Here is a 23,591-nt window from a genome sequence, read left to right on the forward strand (position 1 = left end):
AATTTATAGAACACATTGAGATTTATGTTAGATGTAGGGTGTGGCATAGGGCAGGGTATAGGATGGGCTTAACCATTTATGAGTATATATATTTAATATACAGTATATACATAATGTACCCATGGGCTGAAGCCCCTGGTCATTTTATCACCTTCCTGTTAGCGTCCAACCAATCACTAGCAGAGCATCATCTCACTAGGACACAGTATTCTAGTAAAACCTTCTAATGGCTTTAATGGCCTGTTCATGGTAAGTTGTAGAAATACAGGTTTTAACACATTTATAAAAACATGACTAGTTAATGAATTGCTTTAAAAGTCTGACATCTCTGTTAGTATAAACAGGCTTTACACCTTTTGCTCCCTGCTTGGCACATCAGTAAAGATAAATTCTTATCTGTGTTCCAATACATTGCAGTTAAGGCTCAGGTGATAACATGTGTCACTGTGAATTTTTGTGTTTATGGATATAATTATATGTTCTCCTTTTGTGGTGGATTTGCAGGATAAATCCATATTTCCCTTATTTCTCCCTGTTCAGTGATCCTTTTTTTGTCTTTTCTTTCCCCTGTAGTGGTGACAACTTATTGTCGAATGTTTGGGAAGCGGGACAGCTGCTTCCTACCCTTCCGCTTGCTGATCTTTATATAGATGGTGTGGAATATAAGGAATCTGGGCCCGGCCTACACCCTGGCACCATCAGGTATCTTTGTTTAATGCATGTTCAGTAATCCAGTGCCTGCGGGCACGTGTGTGGGTTTTTTTGGCAATGGACTGAACTTTTTTAAGTTTCAAACCTCTTCAATATTCCTTCTTTCAGCCAGTCTGGGGCTACGGTCTGAGCTCGTCTGCTGCATCCTTTTTGCTGGGTATGCCTGCAATGATTGCGCTTCTGGGGTTTCTGTGTTAAGCTACGGCCAAGCAAAAATCACGTTCAGACCTGTTGAATTCTTTACTTTCCAGCTGTCTTCATCTGGGATTAGCAGGGAAGGAAGGAATCCTTTCTTATTTTTTCTTGTTGTTTTTATAACGAAATCAAATGAGAAAGGCATATTTTCAGTCCAAAGTGAGCCAAAACAACTTTCTGCTTTCTGTCGTGGCTATTTTTCCTTACAATTTACATTTCCTTTGTCAGTTCTCTAGATTATAGACCCATATGTTATAGTAGATTGAGCAAAATGAATAGTTAATAATATCTTAACGCACACAGTGTCCTTGTGTTAGTGACAGTTCCTCTTGTTTTGTTTTTCTGTCATTTACACATATGGTAAAGTGATTTTGGGAACTAAAGTTCTACATGGGGAAAATGAACCCGAGCTAGTAATACAGTGTAATCTGAATTGGTAGACTTCATCCCGAGTTTCCGATTTTTAGTTCTTTGCATGCTCTATTCTATTCAGCTAAGTCAATTAAGGAACATCTCTTTGAATTATGGAAAAATCCTTTATTAGAACCAGGGGTTTTAATGCTATAGTTACTACTTTCAGTATGTTTATAAATGAGTGGGGTTTGAACCATGTTAAAGTTCGCTATTCTGGCTTTGAGATTGGTGCATTTGTTGTGCAAACTTTAAACCGTGTTCCTGCATTCTTTATACTATTTGTGTGCTTACTGTGAGCTATGGCGGAAAAGGGCAACTGTCACTTACCAGGATTTTATTTTATGCTCGATTATCCCATACATTTAACACAACTTGTCCTTGTCTGCCATTGAAGATGAGAAGCAGAAGCAATCTTTATGTTCACCTTCTCATTTGCATTGTGTGCCTTAGCTGTGCCTGGACTGAACTGGATTGTGAACTCACTTCCCAAATAATTTAAAAGAAAACTGAACATCATATGAATAAAAGGTTAACACAACACTTTATTCAGTGGGGTACTTTCCAGAGAAGTGACAGTTCACCTTTAAGTTAAGGCTTGCAAATTCAGCTGGTCTTAGAATATAATTTATTGCTGATAAGTCTTGCCCATCTTTTTTTGCATACTTCCAATGCTATCATTCTTTTTGCTTACTGGAATTGTCTGTTCTCTGAGTGTTCAGCCGTCATTCGTAATTCATATACACGAAGACATCCTTAACCCCTTAAGGACACATGACATGTGTGACATGTCACGATTCCCTTTTATTCCAGAAGTTTGGTCCTTAAGGGGTTAAATAAAAATGCCACCTTACATGAGCTAATGAATTAATATTTTAAATAAGGTAATGCATGTACATGCACGAAAATATATCCATGCGATTAGTCTAACTGTTTACAACTTGGATATTTGGTTTATTTGAATTCAGTTTTTTTAGTCTGCAGTGAAGTTTTTTGCTTGTTAGCTAGTGCAATATTGTTTGAATGGTTTTGGAAAGTGGGATTTTTTGGGTAACATTCAGCATGGGATGCATGACCTTGTGGTGTTCTAAGCTTTGGATCGCATGAGCTGTGGCTGCGGCTTGATACGGTTGGTTTTGGACCTATCCTTACCTCTTCTTTGTCACCTTATTTTCTGCTTCTCAAGACTAAATGGAAATGTTTCAATTGTTTACTTGTTGACTACAGTGTTTCCACCAGTGAGGACTACAAGGATGATACTTCTGGCTCAGATGAAATAGGATTGATTGGGATTCTGAGAGAATGGGGAAAAGATGTACTTCCTGAAAAAATCACTACACGGTATGAGAAAGAACAAGAAGAATCTTGGGTAGACGCAACTCCTCAGATTCCTCAGGATTCTCTGTCAGACCACAGCAGTCCATGGGATCTACAAGGTCAAGGCATTGTGTCCACGTTTCCCACTATGCTGGAAAATACAGTTAATAAAGTGGACAAAAAAGTTCCTTCTGCTCTCAATTTCAACAACAAGGCTGCTGAGACTCCTAACAGCTGGGAAGGAAAAGAGCAGAGTAATCAGTCTCTTAATGACCCATCCCAGTTCATATCAGAACCCTCAGAGTTATTTTCCAGGAATGCAGTATTGTCTCAGCTGACAGAGCCAGGACGCCCAGACAGCACCTGCATCCAAGCAGAAGGAGATTCCAGGGATACTGTTACTGCTCTGGAATCAGAGATGATATTTTATGACACTTATGACAGTGAAGTTGTGACTGCTTCTACTGCAGCTCACCAGACACGATGTGAGAACAGCTTAATCTTGCCTCGCTCGACAGATGGGAGCTCAGACATGAATAAGGAGAAAATCTCAGTCTCATCTAAACCAGTGCCAGAGGCCTGTGTTCGTAGTGGAGAACCCCCTGCCTTTTTGGATATTGAACCCGATATAATAGCATCAGAGTATAGCAGTCCAGGTGGATTATGCAATAATTCTAATATTAATAATCAGTCTACGCAAAAGCTTTTGGAAACCAAAAATCTCCTTCCTAACCAGATGAATGAAAAAAGTGCCCACCAATTTTTTGCTGAAGGCCCGTTGCAAGATACAGACTCCTTCAAACATGCTAAAGAATCCGATGAAGCTAATCTTAAGGGTGATCTTAATGAGAAGAAGTCCTTGATTGACCATTTTCAGCCAGGGAACACAAACCATGAAATTCGTGGTTACCCTAATGTGACTGCCACGACAGGGGCAGTGGAATATTTCAACCTAAAAGATGAATCTGAAAGGAAAGCTAGTGCAGAAATAATAAGAAGCATAGAAGAAAAAAATATTACTTCTGAGAACGCAAATTCAAAAAGTGTTCAGGTTAGACAAATGGACAAAGAGAATGAGGATCTTTGCGGTATTAACAACCTTATTCAGGAAACAAGTCACCTCAGTCAGAGTGGAACCTCCGATAATAGAGAAAATCTAGGGATAACGTTCTGTCAGACAACCCCTCATGAATTTAGTAATTGTAAAGAAGAGCAAAAATGTTTGGAGAAAGACCTACTTTCTTGGGCTTCATGTACGGCAAAGTGTGGGGAAACAGTGTTTGATATTGTGAAGAAATCTTCCAGTGAACAGGGACAAGCCATCAACAAAGAAGTAGATGTAAGAATTCAAGCTGTAGTTAGAAATGAGGATCAGGAGCAAATGGTAATGGATACAAAAGTACTGAGTGTTCCAGAACTATCCTATTACCTAGCACCTGAAATGGAGACCCAAGCGCCCACAAACTTAGGTCAGAAAGAACTAATTGTGCAAGACCAAAAAGAGTTGAACACATATGCTGGTGAAGTGAGTAGTGATAAAAAAAAGGTCACTACTGGCAAGAAACGTAAATCGACTAATAAGAAAAAGAAAGCTGCAAAGGCTGATACAGAAACCACTCATTTATCTGTTTCTGAAAGTCCTAATAAAATGGGATACACCACACCCAGTGAGCTTCAGAATATAATGATAGAGTCGACCCAGCCTTTGAATTCAGTGTTTGAAACAGTCTCAGGAGGAGACGAACGTGTTATCATGAAGCCTGCAACTAACACAATTTTTCCTTTTACTGAACAAAGGGCTACTTCTGACATAGACAGTGGAAATTTGGCATCTTCAAAGGAACAAAGTGTAGAGGCTCCAGAGGAATTGGTTGGGGAAACCCCAGCTAAAATTGAGGATGACACCAGACAAAACCAAAGTGGGTCTGACCCGTGTTTTACGTCTGCAGATCAGACTGTATGTTGTGACATTAATGGAAAGCTGCAATCATTCGTCCTGAGTGATGTGGGAAGTCTGAACTTCATGCCAGATGGCACGAAAGAGTCATCCAAGGTTCAGCTTATCCTGGACACACCTCCTAACTGTTCTGGATCTATCCAGGAATGCAACATCAGCACTAACTTGGTCAGCATGATAACTGAGAACGAGGAGGAACCCCTGACAAAGCTTAGTCAGCAAGATGGAACGTCCCCAGAAAACACACCCTGTGCACTATCGGACAAACTGCTTCAACCTGAAGAAATGGTGGAAGAGAAAGACATTATTTGTGAACAGAAGGAGCCTCCTATGACGTCCTTGTCAGATTGTCTGATAACAGAGAACAGAATGGACAAAGATGACCCCAAGTCATGTGGTCAAAGTGGAACCCAAGCTGTATCTAATACTGTTTTTGATGTTGCCGAACTCCCTCGGTTACTGAGCAAAACAACTGGAACAGTAAGTGTGTCATGTTCAGATGGGATGGTTTCTGATGATGTGGAAACATTAGGAGAGGAGAAAGGGGCAAAAACCAACAGTGATCTTCATTATTCGTCAGAAGCTCATGCCCTTGATATACCTACACAGGGAATCTCTAACACTCCACTTTTGGCATCAGAAGGCAGCATAGCTGGGATGTCCCAAGACTTAAACATGGAAAGGACTGAAGATAAACTACCATTGATTGCTGTAAACAGTGGCACAGAGAAGGGGTTGTCTGCAAGCAGTTTAATAGTAGAATCTGAGGCTACTGCATGTCAAAGAGATATACTGGACCAAACCAATCAATCTAAGGCAACTTTAAGTATTTGTCATGATGAAGGGAGTCTGCTTGTCGACACTCACTGTAGTGGTCAAACAGAGTATACCAGGACAGATATTTGTGAAATGATTGATGGAGAAGTCTACATAAACAATCAGTTATCTTCAGATTCTCAAAGTAAAGAGGAAGTCCCGTATGAAGGTCCAGCGACTGAAGGTTTGATAGAAACCCACAAGGAGCAGTTTCTTGAATTGCCTGGATGTGACACCAGCTCTCTGAATAGTACATCCTCACACGACCCTATGGATGGGACAGTGTACAATAGATTTAATATTCCAGGACAGTCTTTGTCAGTTGGTGAGATTCCTACTAATGAAGTATCTGCTAGAGGAATAAACTGTGAGAGTCAGTCATGTGATGACCAGGTGAGTGATGGTAAACCTTTGGCTTCAGAGATAGAGAATCTTTACACTCCAAAAGTTTTGGAAGCTTCCATTGGAAAAATGAAAAATCAGATGTCAGACCTGGATGTTATGGTTGAGCCCATGCCTGGAGAAAGCTCACAGAATACACAGGGACAACTGGATAAACATGTCCTGATGTTTGAAAGTGCTGATGCAGGGAATCTGTTACAAATTGATGTTTTAGTTCAAGGTGCAAAAAACAGGAATTTAGATCAAAAAGATGAAATTAATTACAATGAAACCAACAAACCTCTTGTTTCAGAGGCTGTGGAAACTGTAGCAGCTCCATTAATGCTCCTTAGTTCTGAAGGTAACTGTAAGAGCGAGATTTTGGACAATATCCAGAACATTCAACCTGCAGATGACAATTCTTTGGTATCAAAATATGGGGCAGACAATAATGGGGCAGACAATAATGGGTCAGATTTAATGGAATCTGTGTCTGATAATCAAAAATGTGACCTTTTGAAATTTGCACACCAACACATTGTTACTGCTGGAAAATTAGAGGAAGCCCTGGATAAGCAAAATCATAATGCACATCAGGAAATACACCCTCAGGAGAAACATCCTGACATAGTTTGTAAAGAAATTTGTAACATTAGCTGTGACATGCGAGAGGTGATAGGCCAAAATGTTCAGGAGCTCACCAGTGTAAAAAATGACGAGATTGGAAAATCAACCAACTGGGACATTTTAGCAGAACCTACAAGTTTTGTTGATACCATCTCTATCCTTGAAAATGCCTCAACTACTCAATCTGTATCAGAAGATTCAAATACAGTGAGTGATAGCCAAGTACTCAGCATCCACAGTAATGACTTTGGACCCTGCAATCAAGTTGCCTCCAGTGAAAAGGTCAGGTCACAATCAGAGGCAGAGGGTCACAAAGACTTTCCAAATGAAGATGGCTCTGGATGTAAAAAAACAGATGTGGCCTCTCCTGAGTTAAATGAAGACAGTATACATATACCTAAAACAATGGATGTTAATTCTGTGAAGGAACACAATGATCTCCCAGGTAAACACAAAGAAAACACTGATATTTCTGCAAATAATCTACAGCTTAACAATAAAGAAACTACTTTTGATAAACCAAGTGTTTTATCTGAAAAAATACAAATCGAAAAAATACTTGGAACACCAGAGGAACCTGGTTTAATTGTCCCAGAGAGAGCTACAACACCAGAAATTGTATGTGCTATACCAAGAGAGTTAGTACTAAAATATGATGGGTCATATCTGGCCTCAAAAGAGACTGATATACTTTCTGATGTATCTGATGACTTTAGTTTCACCCCCAAAGAAATTGAAAGCCTGTCTAAAAATGCTAGTCCTCTTCCTGATGAATTGGCAGCAGAAGAACAACTTAGTGCCATAGATGAAGAGCCAAACATTGTACTACAGAATGCAAAAATGATAAATTATAAATGTGGTCCATCACCTGTAGAAACAGGGATTTCAGAGAGAGAAAACAAATCCAAGGAGCCAGGTTCAACTTGTGAGTCACCAGCAACTACCTTGAAAGAGCAAGACCTTCCCACTGAGGATACTATGCATTCTTCAGTTCATTTAGACATACCTCCATTGAAATCAGACAGTGACACAGAGAAGCCAAGCAGAACACACGAGCCTTCAAGTTCTTCAAATGAAAAATTAATTTCCCCTGACACAGAACAAGCACCGTTGTCTCCTGCTATCAGAAGCCCCACCTTTCCAACTTCGGATTCATACAACTTCACCCAGAAGCTTCGCAGTGTCCTTCACTCTGAGAGACCGTTCCCTAAAAAGCCAGGAACACCAACATCTCCTGATCTCTTGGTACTTCCTTCAAGCCCCAGACTGCTCACAGAAGGAGCGTTCCCTGAAAGGTACCTTGACCAAAGCATAGATTAAGGAGGCATTTTTTCTTTTCTTTTCTCAATATATGTAACACTACAGTAGTGTTCTTTTTAGTTTATATTTATGTTCCTTGTGGTTATATAATATATAGTGACACTATATTAGGGCACAGGGCAGTTACACATGTACAAAAAAAGTTGGACTGGGTTGCAGACTTAAGGATACTATAGTTATGTATTTTAAAGGGACATTATCTTCCTAGCAACACTATCATCTATAACCAGGCCGGATCTTCATATTCATGAGATTTAGTTAAAAAATAAAATAATAAAAACAATAATAACAATAATCTTTACCCTATATTTGGTTCCAACACCGGCTGCTAGTGAAGGCTCCTTATCTGAAGGATGGCCACGCAAGGTGTATGTGTACATCATATTTCAGTGTGGCTCCTCCTTCTACCACCATTACAATCTGATATGAAAGTATTGCTTTATTTTACAATATCTGATAATCTTTACATTTGCTAGACAATCGGCCTCACTGACAGTAGCCAATAGCTGCACCAGTTGGTAAGCACACACAACGTGGTCACTGTACCTGAATCCAGGTGATAATCTGTCAATGCGTTTAGAAACATGGAGTGGAAATTAGCATAAACCTGTGCCGCTAAATACCTGCAGTGCTATAATATCAACTTTTTTTCTATTTAAAGAGAACAAAGAAACATTTATTTAAAGGTGTCAAGAGGCACAAATGCATTTAAATGTATTTTCACATGGTAATTGTGCACTAGTTTGGATGTTTGCTAAAGGGTTACGTGACAGCCAGCGCTGATCCTATTTTTTTGAATGTCTTTTGTTGTTTTTTTTTAAATTCTGCTTTTAAAAAAATGAATTGTTGTTGGTTTTTGTTGTTGTTGTAGCACTCATGTGTTTTAAACAAAAGACATGCCAACTGTTTTTGACAGTTAAATACATAACGAGCAACTACTCTTTACTTTACAAATGACAGACCGGCATGACATGTGATATAGCAATCTCTATATTGATTTGAAGGAAGGCAGAATATTTTCTGGACTGTTTACTAAACTAATAATTATGAGCCATTGACTAGTGAAGAGCTAGCCCTAACTAGCCGAGCTTCAGAAATAGCAGTGTTAAAAATGTTCCCAGTTTGGCTACTTTGTAATAACAATCCCTGCCCCCACCTCTCCTCAATTACCTGTATGGGTAATAAAGCACAATAGAGAGACACCAGACAATCACTGCTCTGCATTAGAAAATTTAATGAGAGATATAGTCCAACAACAGAGACTCTTTTGTAGTTCCGTAGGTAATAAAATCTTCCATTCACCAATACATTTACGGTATTTATGCCCTGATGAAAGTAAACACTATAGAGGGTTATAAGAACAAAAGCATGTCCCGTCTGACTTACCAGCTCTTTAATCATAGACCTTTAAAGAGGAATTGTCAACGTTTCTGTTTTTGATGTTTTATAGTGCATTCTTCACCGTAAGAACTATTCATGTATATGTATTGTCTCGATATGAGTCATCTAACCTTAGATCTTGGGGAATAGGTGACATATAAATGTTAAAGAACAATGGATAGATATATCTTACCAGTCGGGTGTTGCTCGGTGGCAAAAATACCAGAGGCTTCAGCGCAAGGGTGAATTTCATGGCCCTCTTGCATGTATTGACTCGAGCCCCTCCTAAAACCATCGCTGTATCATGCCATTAGTACAAGCCTAAAACAAAACGTGTTCTATAAATCCTAAGTTTAAAATACGATACATTAAGGTGGACCTGGTACAAAGTAAATAATTGGAGATGTTATTTCTCTCTCATCATTGACCCTGTTGGCCTTCCTCACAACCCCCTGAGTACCAGTGCTAAGAGTATTCCAGATTAAAGGCACACTCACTCCACTGCTGAAATGCAAAAAAATAAATAAATGATAAGTCCCTGATCCGGGACGTCATCGCGAGAAGTGGAAACAGGATTCCTGGAGATATTTATAACGGTTAATGTGACAATCACATAGAAAGCATTGGTATGAAATTATAACTTTGTTGATGTAGCCAGTAATATGTGCTACCATGTTCTCTATTGGTGCTTCCCCTATGGTTCTTTTGTAGCACAACTAAAATAAATATAATGCTTTATTTAAAAAATGTTTTGCTCTGTATTAGATCCATATAAAGCGCTATGGAATCTGTTGGCGCTATATAAATGGCGATAGTAATAATAATAATAATATTAACTAGCATAACACCAGAATAAAACTGGCATTGAATCACACATCTATAAAATAACAAAATAGACAATGTTAGTAAAAATTTATTTTCTATATCCATAGAAATGAAAGATTTAGCCATATAGAAAAATAATTTTCTAATTAGTTCATTAACAAGTTTCTGCTAAGTTATACATCTCAGCGAACAATCCTCTTCTTATTGTGGATGTGTTTAAGGCACAAAGCCTACAGAATTCTCTACCCATGTGAAATGTATTTGTTATTTCATGAATAGCAATAGTTCGCAGTGTATGTCCCTCCTGACTGCGCTTATCTGGGTTCCTGTTTGTGGAGTAGGGAGGGAGTGTACAAGGACTGATTAGTATTTGGTCAGTTAATGGGCTGTTTGGAGACAGGCTGTTAATCTTTTTCTTAAAACTACAAATGAATGTTAACCAGACACCAGTCAGTGGTAAAAGGCTGTGGAACAATCTAGTTGGAAAGCGACACCCCATATATGTTGACTCTTCCTTATTGTTACAATTTTAACCCCTTAAAGACCAATGATATTGCATGTCATCATCACACTCTGGTTACTAAAGACCCTATACCAGTATAGCAGGGGTGCCCAAAAGTTAGATCCTCAGATGGTTTAGAACTACAACATCCACAATGCTTTGTGATTCTAAAAGAATCATGGGATCTAAGGATCAAAATGTTGTGCATTCTAGCAGTATAGAATGTACTGCCTATTTAGTTTTTTCAGATCTATAAGGTCTTTAAAAGCTGGTTGGAATTATTCACCATAGTCCCTTAAAGGAACACTCCAGGCACCAAAGCAACTTAATCTAAATAACATTGTTAGGGTTCCCCTGGAGGCATTCTTACCATAAGGAGTTGTTGATTGGCTGAAAGCGGTCAGCTGAAGCTCTCAACCAATCCGTGAATTCCCTTTTACTAAATTGGCATGAAAGAAACGTACATGCAAGCCAGTTTATTGAATGGGGAGTCACTGGTTGGCTGAGAGAGTCAGCTAATCGCTCTCAGCCAATCAGCAGCTCCCCTGCCCTGCTGCACTCCACATTGTCTGAATCTGACAATTCAGAAGGCAGAAGCCGCCATGGGTGGAGTGGGGACCAATGCTGGAAGCAACTTTGGGGTAAACCCCTTAAGGTTAGATTGCCTCCTGGGACCTCCTGGCACCATGACATCTTTAATTTAGATGACGTTGTTTTGGTGTCTGGAGTGTCCCTTTAATGTGTTAACTCCTGAAAAATTGACATAAACGAAAACTTCCCCATACATTTTTTTTGGCTATAGATTCCAAAACTATATCTGTCCATTGCCATTCTAAAATATTTGATAAATGGATTTTACTTAGAAAAATCACTTTTCTGTATGGATTGCATATGGATTGCAATTTTTCAATAACAAATCACTGAACAATGTATATCTTCTAGAGATCCATGATTTACATGGCTTACATGCTGAAGCATGATTTTAGCTTTTGCTGTTAATTTTTTTTTTTTTTTAATTAAGCCCATGAGAGACAAGCTACTTCTATCTTCATTTCACATACTACCAGTAAGTGTATGATATTGTGGGCTGTTATTTTGTATCACCTTGCTAGATTAGTTGTGGATAACCTGCTACAATATCTTAATCCTTCTCTTCACAACCCAACATACTCCTTGACAACTTGTGTTGACAAGCTGACGGCATCCGTTGCTGATTTTAGTGAAGGAGGTGATGTATCATGTTGCATTCAGACACAAAGGTTCTCTGGGCAGCAGCTTGGGGCAAATAACCCCGGTGAGTGGTACAATAGGAATTTGGCAGATCCTGTAAAATATGGGATTAAACAGAGTAACTTCGTGCACTTGTTCTCTCTGGAGATAACTGTAAGAATTCTGAACAGGTCAAAGCTCTCTGAAATGGTACATTTATCTACATGTCCAGGGGATGTCAAAGCGACATCACTAGCTGTTCTTGAACTACAAAGTTCCGGATGCTACGTCACCCTTAAGGCTGGCAGTGCAACGTGAGAGTTTCAGTTACCATAAAACCTCCTGTTTGAAGTCTTTGTTGTTTAGGTAGATGGTGAAGCAGATTGTTTGCAGGAAGTCAGGTTACTTCCTTGGCAGTGCGTTGTGTGATCTCGAGGCAGCCTGTGTGTCTCTTACAGTGTTTGTGTGTCACATAATAAGCATACTTCATGCAGAGTATGAAACACACCCCAAATGTCTGCACATCATTCCCAAATGAAAGGCTGCAGATGCCTGCCCTTCGGGGAGGAATATCCCACCAGTGCCCAGACATGCTGCTACAGTGTGTCACAGATTCCTCTGGCCCTGTTCAGGACCCCTTCTCTGCCTGGGAGCTTGCACAGTGCCCTTCCCTAAGGAGGGGAGAGACAGCTTCAGCCCCTCCCCGATTCGGCTTCATTCCATTCCCTGGCCTTTTGTTGTGTCTCAACTTTCACTGAGAAGAAGCTAAGTTTGTAGCCTCGGGTATGCACGCTGCCTGTCGTGGGACACTGACACACACAGACATGGGGTATCCGTAGTGTTTCTCCAGTCGCTCACTGCCCAGGAAGGAAAGGCTCTCTTTGGATTACTGAACCCCCCCAGGAGCTACACTGGATGCTGAGCCTGGTGAGTGGAGGGCAGTGCCAGGGACAAAGATACAGCATTAGGCAGCCAGTCATCTTCTTACTTTCTATCATTTACTTTTGGTGTTTGCTTTCCTTCCCCTTTCTACCATGACATGTTACAGGTAGTTAGGGTATACATGCTGGGTACGCAGGGATAATAATAATTGGAGAGGGGGCAGCATGGTTTGCCATAACTTAGTCCAACAGCTTCTGCGTAAACTGGCAAAATTCCTTGATTTGGGATTTTGATTTGGAATTCTACAAGAGATGGGTCTCTACCTTTTAAACCACCCTTGCCATCTATCGGTCTGTAATATATATGGGAATTTTAGAACAGGGACACAGTTTAGAATTCTAGACGTGAGAATGAAGAGGGTGAGATTTTGGCATCGGAAAGTCTGACAGCGATGACTAAAGTGCAGGAAGCTGAGTGTAAGATGGGAGCAGAGTTTAATTGCATCTTAGAAGCAGGAACTGTGTGGCGTAATGTGGCATGTGAGTGATCTACGGGATACTCAGGGAAAATGTGATTACCCAGAGGTGTAATATGTCACAATGCAGTAAGGTGGCAGATCTAAATGACACGCAGGGATTGTTTGAAAGCTTTGCAGTCAGCAGACGGTGGATGATACAGTACAGGGGGACGGTGAGCAAAGTGTTAGTGGATAGAGTTAAATGGGCAGGGAACAGACTGTCAGTGGATATAGAGTAACACGTATCGGTAATTGTATCAGCAGCAGAGTACTGATACCAGGTAATATGACAGGGAGCGGAGTATTAAGAGGTGCAGCATAATATGCTAGTATTATTATAGTATTCTGAATCGTAAGGTATTGTGGTGATCAGAGTTATGGAAAGGAAAGCAAAATAATAGGAATCTCTATATACATTTGTCGAGGAACAGGGTACTTTGGGTATTTAGGTATGTAGTATACTGTGGTGGGGGAGCACAGTGTTTTGACTGCAGTCAGTGTGATGGTTATCAAAGTATTAATGGATACAAATATTAAGGGATATAGTGTAAAGTGACGAAGCTAATTAGATACAGTACAAAGCCTGTCTGAGCAGGGTCCTCATCTACCTATTGTTCCTGTAACATTGTGTAATTGTCTCATTTATTGTTCAATTTCCCCCTTTCATAATATTGTAAAGCGCTTTGAATAAGTTTGGCGCTATATAAATACCAATAAGAATAATACTGTAGGAGAGCCATGTATTATTGAATACACTGTAACGTGGGGGGTAACGTTTGATGGATATAATAGTATTAAGGTGGGATGGTATTACATGGCAGTAATATGTTTGTTAAGACATGACATGGAGCACAGTGGAATCGTAACGTACAGTATTGACAGGTTTGTCATGGAGAAGAGTTTTAAAATACACAAAGCAGGTATGTTGGCAACGTAGTATTTGTGTGCAGTTGTATTGTATGATATTCGTATCCGTGCACGGAGGAGGTTTTCTGTTTCTGGCATCTCAGTTTATACCGTGCGGCATGTGATAACTTTTCCCTGCCGCCAGTTTGATTCTCCAAGAGCTATAAAAACCACCCTGACAAAGTATTGCGGTTTAAGTTTAGTTTGGGGCAAGTCCCAGTCTCCATTCTCTCCGACCAGAGCCTGCAGTGTCTCTTTCCTGTCACATTCTGGAGATTTCTTTTCCTTACAGGGTAGGATTTAACCCTTACAGTGCCAAAAGAGGGTAAGGGGATTACTGAGCTGGGGTAAGTGATATTTTTTTTTTTTTATCAGCATTGAGAAAAATAAGTTTCCCTGCAGTATTTTCTCAGGTTAAAATAAGAGAGTTAGTCAACATTTTAGGGTTGACACACTAATTTGGGAACTAGGAAGAATTTGGAAGGTGATTTGGCAGTTTCCAATCCCAGACTGAATAGCCCATTGTAATTCTCTTCACAATTCGCCCTTTTGTATCTTTTTATATTATAGATGTTTAAGAATGTTTCGATATTGTTAAAAAATATATATTTTTTAAAAAGAGCTTACTGTATGTAAATGGGGGGGAGAGGGGAGAGATTCAATGTGGTGACATCTTTGGCACCTTATTCATAAGGTGAACCCATGAAATCAATCGAAATGACAATGAGTGAGTTATTAGGAATATGTTAAGTAGTATAATTCTATTTAGAGACAATGCAGTGAAAACACTGGGGTTTCCATGGAGCAATACACTGACTGGCTCACAGGAAGCATAACTCACTGACCATTCATAACTCAGACCTCAGAGAATTTTGGCAGACTGGCATTACACATGTTGCAAACCAGTTTTAAAGAAATACCAAGTTGCCTATAATTTGTCAGTGAAGTTGAATGAGCTTAATAACTCTTGCAGGGTTATTCAATAAAGTGAGAATTCTAAGTGGATTTCAAATTGAAGGCAAAAATAGCAGAATTGGAAAAATCCTCCAAGTCCGCTATTCTTTCAGTTCAGATACTTTGGTCTAAAATGTGAAAAATTCACTTTGAATTCTCACTTTGGTGAATAACCCTGTTGTTGTGGAGCAGATCATGTTTTTTGTCAATACAACTTGGAGATAGTATAGAGAGAGAGAGGTTGTTTTGATTCCCCGGTAATGACATCAGAGTCCCATTGCGCAGTTTTGAGTGTGCTTTGTATTCGGGTAGAGGGTTAAGTGCTTACACAGAACAGCTGGTACCAGGGCAGCTTATTAGCTGCTCCATTGAAACATGACATCTATGGCTAAATGCATTACTGCACATACAAACTAATGCTGCATTACAAGCTACATGAACGATCAAAAAGTAAGCTGTCAATGGAAATTAAAACAAATTGCTCTAAACTCACCCCCTAAAAGCATCTACATTTCTAAAATGCAGTATATCGGATATTTCACGTATGACTGCGTTCACTTTTTGCAGTGCCAGACTGCGTTAATGCTTTCAGAGATTATTGGCCGCCTTTATCCTGCATGCTGGGTGCAGCCAATGACTGGCTACAAGTGATAAGCTATATAGACTTTTTAGGTATGAAAAATAAATTCTTTCGTGCATTTGTTTTTATACTCTCAAAATCCATTAACCCCAATTCACTCTGAAGATCTTTACAAAAAAAAAGATCACCAGAACCAATATTTTTGGATTTTAGAAAGTAATATGTAAAATTGTTTCAGGTTACTTATTAAAAAAATATTACAATATCTTCATCGATCCTTGTATAAAGGAAAGGTCGAAGGATCTTAACATGTATAACTTGGAGGAAAGACGAGACAGGGGGGATATGATAGAAACATTTAAATACATAAAGGGAATCAGCACAGTAAAGGAGGAGACTATATTTAAAAGAAGCAAAACTACCACAACAAGAAGACAGTCTTAAATTAGAGGGGCAAAGGTTTAAAAATAGTATCAGGAAGTATTACTTTACTGAGAGGGTAGTGGATGCATGGAATAGCCTTCCAGCTGAAGTGGTAGAGGTTGCCACAGTGAGGGAGTTTAAGCATGCGTGGGATAGGCATAAGGCTGTTATCTTATTTGCATGTTGTTAAATAGTGGGAAACTTATCAAAGGTGTTGAAGTTTAGATTCATATCTCCTCCTCCTCATGTTTAAAAGTTATTGGGATTGAAGCGGTTAATTTAAAATGGCCATAGCGGAGCACTTTCCACAAATTTGACAGCTACACATGTGCTAATCAAAGAGTCATTGGTGTTTATATGGTGGAGAATTTGTTCTGGTTAGGTCCTGTGAGTCACAGAAGCAGCAAAGAATGTGGGCTTCGAAGAACATCTGCTAGTTTAATGGCTGGAAATCCTAAATGTAGAAAAAAAAATATCTTATTAAATATCACCAATCCTCCTGTCTGCCTTATTTACGATCTCCCTGGTGGGTCTGAAATCATTTGTTTCTGGGGCTGATTATGTCATTCAGTAATTCTATATGTCTAAGTGTGTAATACCAGTTTCCTGGCTGGGGTTGGGTGGGGGCGGAGGGGGGGGGGTTTACAATGTCAGGATTTTGACATTGTTATGAAAGGTTTTTGTCTGCGGCTGCAAATGTTCATGTTTGTGCCCAGGGATGGCCTTAGGCCATTAGGCACCCTGTGCGAAAAGTCTTCACGGCGCCCCCCCAGGAAGAGGGAAGAAGGACTCCTTCCCTCTTCCTGTATAGACGTTACCAGGGGCCTCGCGATAAGCCCCACCACTGCTGCTATAGACCCGGGTGGAGAATAATGAAATCCTCCACCCGAGTTCCTGCTTTAGCTCCCCGTGTGCGAGCTGTGTCAGCCACATGGCGCCCCCTGGTCCATGGCGCCCTGTGCGGCCGCACAGCTCGCACACCCCTAAGGCCGGCTCAGTTTGTGCCAATATAACATACATTCCAAAAAATAAATACTGAGTTCTAGTAATACATTCATGTTCTAGTGCCTGCATCTGTTAGAGGTCCACTTGTGCCAACTCTGTAGCAATGAGTATTTTTGGGAATATGGAATATGAAGATGTGAAATCAACTTTTTCCCCATTTTTGGGCAGTTAGGGTTTTCGATAATGAGATAACCCTGACACACTACTTGTGGCTATTTGTACTGTTACTGTTAGGAGGTTATCACTTTAAGAGGGTGTCTCTTTTAATGAGCCAATTAACTAGGCACCTGGCCTGCAATTTCTCCTCCTCAAGTTTACTTGTCTAATCTGTTACACATCAGTTTTGAGAATATTGGGGAATAACATATGTTTTTGGCATCCCTCATAACCCAACAATATTTGGGATATAGCAGGGGAGATCTGAGTGCTTTCCTCTTGATAATATTAATAATAATAATAATACAATTTAGTTTGTCTAGTCATCTGGGAATAATTGGGGATCTACACATTTTGCTGGCCCCCTTCCAACGTCATGTGAGAGATGGGGAGGTGATAGTCACGGTCTCCTAGGTCTCAGGACCGACTATAATTTTTATTTATTTACATTAACAGTTTACACTTTTTTTTCAGTCCTTTGTCTGGGACTGTGAAATATCAGCAAAGCTATATAACTATAGCAATGCAGGGTTCAATTCAATGTGGTGGAGTAATTATTTTACCAATATGGGATTTTGAAGTTATAGCCTGGCTTCAAGAAACTGTTTTGAACAGACATAGAACAATAGTCCTTAATGTACTTTATTTCAGAAGTTGGTAGAAGAGTCTACGTTAAGTGGATGGACTCCGTCACTGTTGCCCCTTTGTGTACACTTGACAGGAACATTGTTTAAAAGTACATTGTATGCTACTGCAAACCGCTAGCAGCCAGCTCATTTTATTTCTATAGTTCCTTTCACAGGTGACACATCGACGTCATGCTCAGACTATTTTAATTGCAGACAGGTGTGCAGCACGTTCCCAGCTTTGCGTTCGAGCTGCTCTTAGTGAGTTACATTTTTTTAATGTTCTATTTCAGTGCTAGTTACACGACAAAGCATTTATGGACACATATAATAGCACAAAGCAACAAAAAAAATGGACACAAGTTTTATAGTCTGTGCAATGGATAGTTTTCCCTCGAGAGATACCAGATGAGTCTTATCTTTCTTGTACAAGAACGTATGTCACTCCTCCCACGCCCACATGGACTGCCAAGAGCCGAGATCCTAACAGGCTCTTATAGACTCTAATATGCCTTGTTACTGGGGTTGGCAGCCCTCTGAGGGAGTTAGTAGTCCACATCTATATCCCCCCGAGTATGCAGACACACAAAAATAGTGGATGTAAAGTTAGTAACTTGCCTTGATTGCAATTCCCACTCGGGTGGTCTCAGTAGCGATAACTAACTTGACACCGTATGTGATTTTGCAGGAATTGGCTGAGTATGATTGTAGTGGTTGGCTGAGTGCGATTGTGTGTCTGTTTGGGACTGGCTATATTGATTGTGTAAAAACCAAAGAAAAAAAAGTTACCTGCGCTCTCTCCCAAATCCCTATGTATATTTAAACAAATGAAGGTTATTTAGTTACTCCTATGGCCATTGGAGGGAATGCCCACCTCTCAGGCGGGTCCTACACTAACCATTCACCTTGCTGCCTTGAGCTTCTGGCAAAGATATCTTTTTTTTTTTTTTTTTCTGAATTTTTATTTTGTCATTATGTAAACAAAGTGATAAACGGGGGGGTACAGAAGGGAAGAGTGGGGGGGGGGGGACAGTTTGTAATTGCCAGTTCAGGCTCAAGATAATACACACATGTTCGTACATTTTTGCATATTACAGGCATACATTTGCAGTATTACATTGGACATTTCACAGTTTGTTATAAGATTCACGTCGTGTTGCATTTTATACATTTTTATACATTTTTATGGGCTTTGTACAGCGTCGTGCCGTGGTGCGAGATTCTGGTTGTAGTCATAGTTATTATATTAGGGTTGCTATGCGATACCTTGGGTCGCTTCTATGTCCTAATGTAAGTTGCACCTGAGGTTGCTGGATCATACCTAGTGTATACTTTTTTGAGATATATAAGCGGGCAGTATTTATGGCGGGTGATCCGGTTTCCCTCAGTTCTAATTTGGGATTTTTAGTCTAGGTAGATATAAATTTTCTGTGTCAGGTTTATCCGTTTCTTGCTTTCTATTGCAGTTTTAGACTAATGTGTACTATCGGGTACAGTTAAGTAATATTCTTCATTGGGTCATTACATTGTTAATGGGGGCGCTATTACAGAACGTTGCCCATTTGTCCCATGCTATTTCCCAATATTGTCGATACTGCGGGTGCTTTTTATTGGGAGGGGTATTATACTTTCTGATGATGGATTCATAGTGGTGTGATTGATTCACCTTCTGAATGCACATCGCTGCGGTAGGTATCTTTTGTGAGGCCCAATGCAAAGATATCTTTTAATGAGACAGAGAGGGGTATTTTTTATATACACCCCTACATACTTATTAACCCTTAATAGGGAACACATGGGATGGGCGGCAGCATTGTTACATAGCTGTGTGATACAAAAGTGAATACAAATACAAAAAAACAAGTCTTGCGTTCAAACTCTCACTGTTTGGGACTGGTTATATTGATTGTGTGACTGCTGACTAAGTGTGTTTAAGTGTTGAGTTGTCTAAGTGTGATTGCATTTCGGGTTGTGTGTAATAGTGATAATATTAACATATAATTCTAATTATAAAACAGGTGCACAAATAGACGTGCACATAAACGATACACAGACACAGACATACATGAAAGAGCACACACAGACACATGCATAAACAGACAGGTACATAGAGGCATATAAAGACACAGACATAAACAGACAGGTACAAAGAGGCATATAAAGACACAGGCATAAATAGACATGCACACACAGGCTACACCCAGATACATGCACATACATCCAGGAATACATAGACACAGACAGACACTTAAAGATACAATCCAGGCACATAAAGCACTTACTATTTCTTTTTAATTTTCCAAATGTGCAGATTTTGATAGAAATTGATCAATAAAATCAATAAAATATAATCCTAGTTGAACCCCTTGGCTTTTGAACCAGACAACAGGTCCTGTTACTTCCTGGTTTGGTTAGCTCATTTGCACTAAACTTGAGAGGCAGCAATTGCCCAAAGCACCTGTCTTGCAAAGACTTCTCATTGAATTGCATTGGAAAGTCTGTGATTGGACAGCCACAGAAAGTCTGGGCAGGGTTAGAAGGGGGAGGGTTTGCCAAGGCTTCAGACAAGATAACTGCAAGTTCCTCCATCTGTATCAAATGCCAAGTGTGGGAGAGGAGACAGAAAACTGCTGGCCCTGAGCTTTCTGCCCCCAGATCTGCTTTGTTTCTCCCGCTTTATGCCTCCATTGTTGCCATGCTGCTCCCCTGCGGAAGCTGCACTCTCAGTATTGCTATAAAAAGTCTGTTCAACATGTCAATGCTAAATAAAGAGTTATAAAAAAAAAAAAAAACTGTGCTAACCTGCTCCAGAGCCGGGGAACAGCATACTGACCGTTGCAACCCTGGTAAATGCACCACTGTATACACATAAAAAAACGGACTAATAGGTTATGCATACGCAGACACACAGAAAGTGCCAGGAACGTCTGTCCTGGTACCATTGCTTGGATAATGGAGATTGAGACCTTTTTATCCATTTTTATGGTATAATTACAATTTCACATATATACATCTACTATTTATAGAGGACACGTAAGCATAACTTATTGTAGAACATCCAGCGGAAACTGATTTATACAACACGGTCTTCTGGGCTCAAATAGCACCATTTCCCCTCCAAAAAATCCCCTATAAAAGCAAATTGCAGAGTAAGCATGCCCAGAGGTAGGTGGGCATGAACCAGGCTTGCCCTAACCTCTCATGATATCCCTATCATACACTGAACACTAGATAAATGGCAAGGGATACTTGGTTTCATAGTTGGGGAGTCTTGCAGTGTAAACTTGCACTTTTAGCATCAATGTAATTATTACTTCCTGTTGAGTATTCACAGCATACCCTTATTCTCTTAGCTGTGACAAAAGCCTCTTTGTAAAAAAAAAAAATGTCCGGACATGAGCAAGCCATAGTCACAGACATCATAATGATAATTGTTTACTTCAAACTAAGCTATCATCTATAAACACAATAATTCAGTGAATTTTTATTTAGCCTCTGCTAGCTTTGAGCAGACAGCGGACCTTTACATACATTTTTTTTTTTTTTTTTACGTAAAAGGAAATTGGTACCTCTATCAAGTCGTTAAGTACCAGGGCAGGTAAGGCACTGCAAAGCAGTGAGTTATTCAACCTAAAACCGCATGAGAAGTTGATTAGTTCTAGTTAACAGTAATGCTATTTGACAGATGATCTTTTACTGACCTTAGGAAATGTAGTGGTAATTCACAGTATCTGATAAATTCAATATTGTAATTAGTGATGAGGAGCAATCAATTTTAATCTCTGTTTCCATTAAAACGCATCTTCCTATTTTATTCTGGAACGTGAAGTTGTATGTATTTTTATACGAGCAGGATAAAGCCTTATAGGTTCTCAGATTACCTGTAGTATATGCTAGAAACATTATGGAATTCACCCTAAGCAGAGAATATTTAGGTTGTAAGTTTCTAAGCGAGTTACTAAGGGTGTCGGATAGGAACCATGGTGCTGAAGTAATTCATCATATAGGGAATACAAGTAATACAAATATTTACAAATATAATCCAAAATATATTCCTCTATACACCAAAAATGCATATATATTTTTTAAATGTATATAATTAATTGTTGATAAAAAAAATGTACTAAAATTTGTACAAATATTCCCTAACCCATAATCACTTGCCTTTTATTAACTGCATAACTGGTGCTAACGAAGTTCCACCCTCTTTTTGCCCAGCACTTAAAGGGACAATATAGTCACCAGAACCACTCAAGGTAATGAACTGGTTCCGGTGTGTAGAGAAAAGGTAGTGTTTACATTGTTACCTAGTAAAAACCTTTCAATGCAGTCACTCACATAGCCACTAGTGGTGCTTCCTGTGTCAGTGATGCACAATGTGAAACACCTACATTCAGCGTCTTCATGCTCTGCATGCAGACTCTGAACATTCCCCGTAGAGATGCATTGATTCAATGCATCTCTATAAGGAGATGTTGTTTTGCTGCGCATGCGCAATTTGCTCCTTATGTTTTCCTGTGGGAAAGCATTGGATTGGTCATCAAGATGTATCTTTGCCATGGAGGTGGAGCCAGCCACAACAAGACCGATGAGGAGGTGGAGAAAAGGTTAGGTTTAATCCTTTTTTGTATTCCTGACACAATAGTGTTCCTTTAACGCTTTACAGAGCGTAGGTTTCTAGGATCTGTAGATGAGCTATCAGTTTATGTAGCAGAACCTCAAATTCCTGAAATCTTTGCAGTTGATAAATGACAAATTTGTTATTGCACACAGCAGGTTAGGGATGATTGCCAGGTGGCTTTTTATATGTTTTTCAATAACGATTAAAAGAAAATTGCCATGTTTAAGAAAACAAGCAAACAAAAAAAATCTAAATATTTAGGTTTAAAAGGTATTCACAAGCTGTGTGTTGATGCCCGGAGTGTCCCTGATAAAGTGCTCATTGACATACGATTTATTTAATCAAATATTTGACATATTAATCATCTTTGTGCTAGAAACTGTAGCAGTGCATCGGAACATTTTGTCTTCTAAAAAAGGCAATGTTAGTGTTTGTGTATGTGTGTGGAAGATTCTGGAATTTGAAGGGCTTCGCATACAGAAACAGTTTAATGAATATATATATATATATATATATATATATATATATATATATATATATATATATATATATATATATATATATATATATATAAAAATATATACTGTACCTTGCACACAAGCTCCCAGTTGTTTCAAAACCGAGTGCATTACCAGGGCCAAAACATAATAGATTCAAGTTGTATAGCTGCACTCACGGGAATTTCTTTAAAATATAACTTTTATTGTGGTTCCATTAAAATGAATCGACGTTTCAGTCCAACTTGTGGACTTTCATCAGGATCCTGCAGCCATAATATATATATATAGTTATATTGGTTAAAGGTGAGCCTTTTATTCTTAAAGTTAATGTATACCTTTTTATAGGCTTTCTTAATGAATAGCAATACAAAGGAATGGGCTGAAATAAGAGAAAATTGACTGCCAAAATGTGCTCTCTAAGACAGGAGAATTTTACCCATGTGCCATCTGCCATTTATAGTTTAACCCATTTATGTAAATAAATCCTAATTCCTTTGCAGTTTACACGTGCAGAAACCAATCAATTTAGATTGTAAAACTGATATTAAGTGACAATAACGATGAAGCCTGTTACTAGCTCTAGGGGAGCCAGTTGGAATTGATCTAATATAGATATTAGCCTGCTGTGACCCGTTTTACAATAATTGTTATCTTACCACATTGTGTCAAATAATATACTGTACAACATTCCATACTTGAACTTTTTTTTAATATCTTAGAAACATTGTGTGTAAAATCTGTCATCAAAATGCCATTAAACCCTGCATGAC

The 23,591-nt window shown here is 39.2% G+C and overlaps 1 protein-coding gene across 5 annotated transcripts in view; it reads left to right on the forward strand.

Annotated features, from left to right (window-relative positions):
• The window catches only part of TACC2 (transforming acidic coiled-coil containing protein 2), a 113,675-nt gene that overhangs the window by 44,591 nt on the left and 45,493 nt on the right, over positions 1-23,591 (forward strand). For all 5 annotated transcript variants that reach the window (XM_063433626.1, XM_063433629.1, XM_063433630.1 and 2 more), the window contains exons 5-6: positions 574-702; positions 2,545-7,710. In XM_063433626.1, the coding sequence (XP_063289696.1) occupies positions 574-702; positions 2,545-7,710 (5,295 nt within the window). The remainder of the gene's footprint in view (positions 1-573; positions 703-2,544; positions 7,711-23,591) is intronic.

Source organism: Pelobates fuscus, chromosome 10, assembly GCF_036172605.1.
Source record: "Pelobates fuscus isolate aPelFus1 chromosome 10, aPelFus1.pri, whole genome shotgun sequence".
NCBI classification, from domain to species: domain Eukaryota; kingdom Metazoa; phylum Chordata; class Amphibia; order Anura; family Pelobatidae; genus Pelobates; species Pelobates fuscus.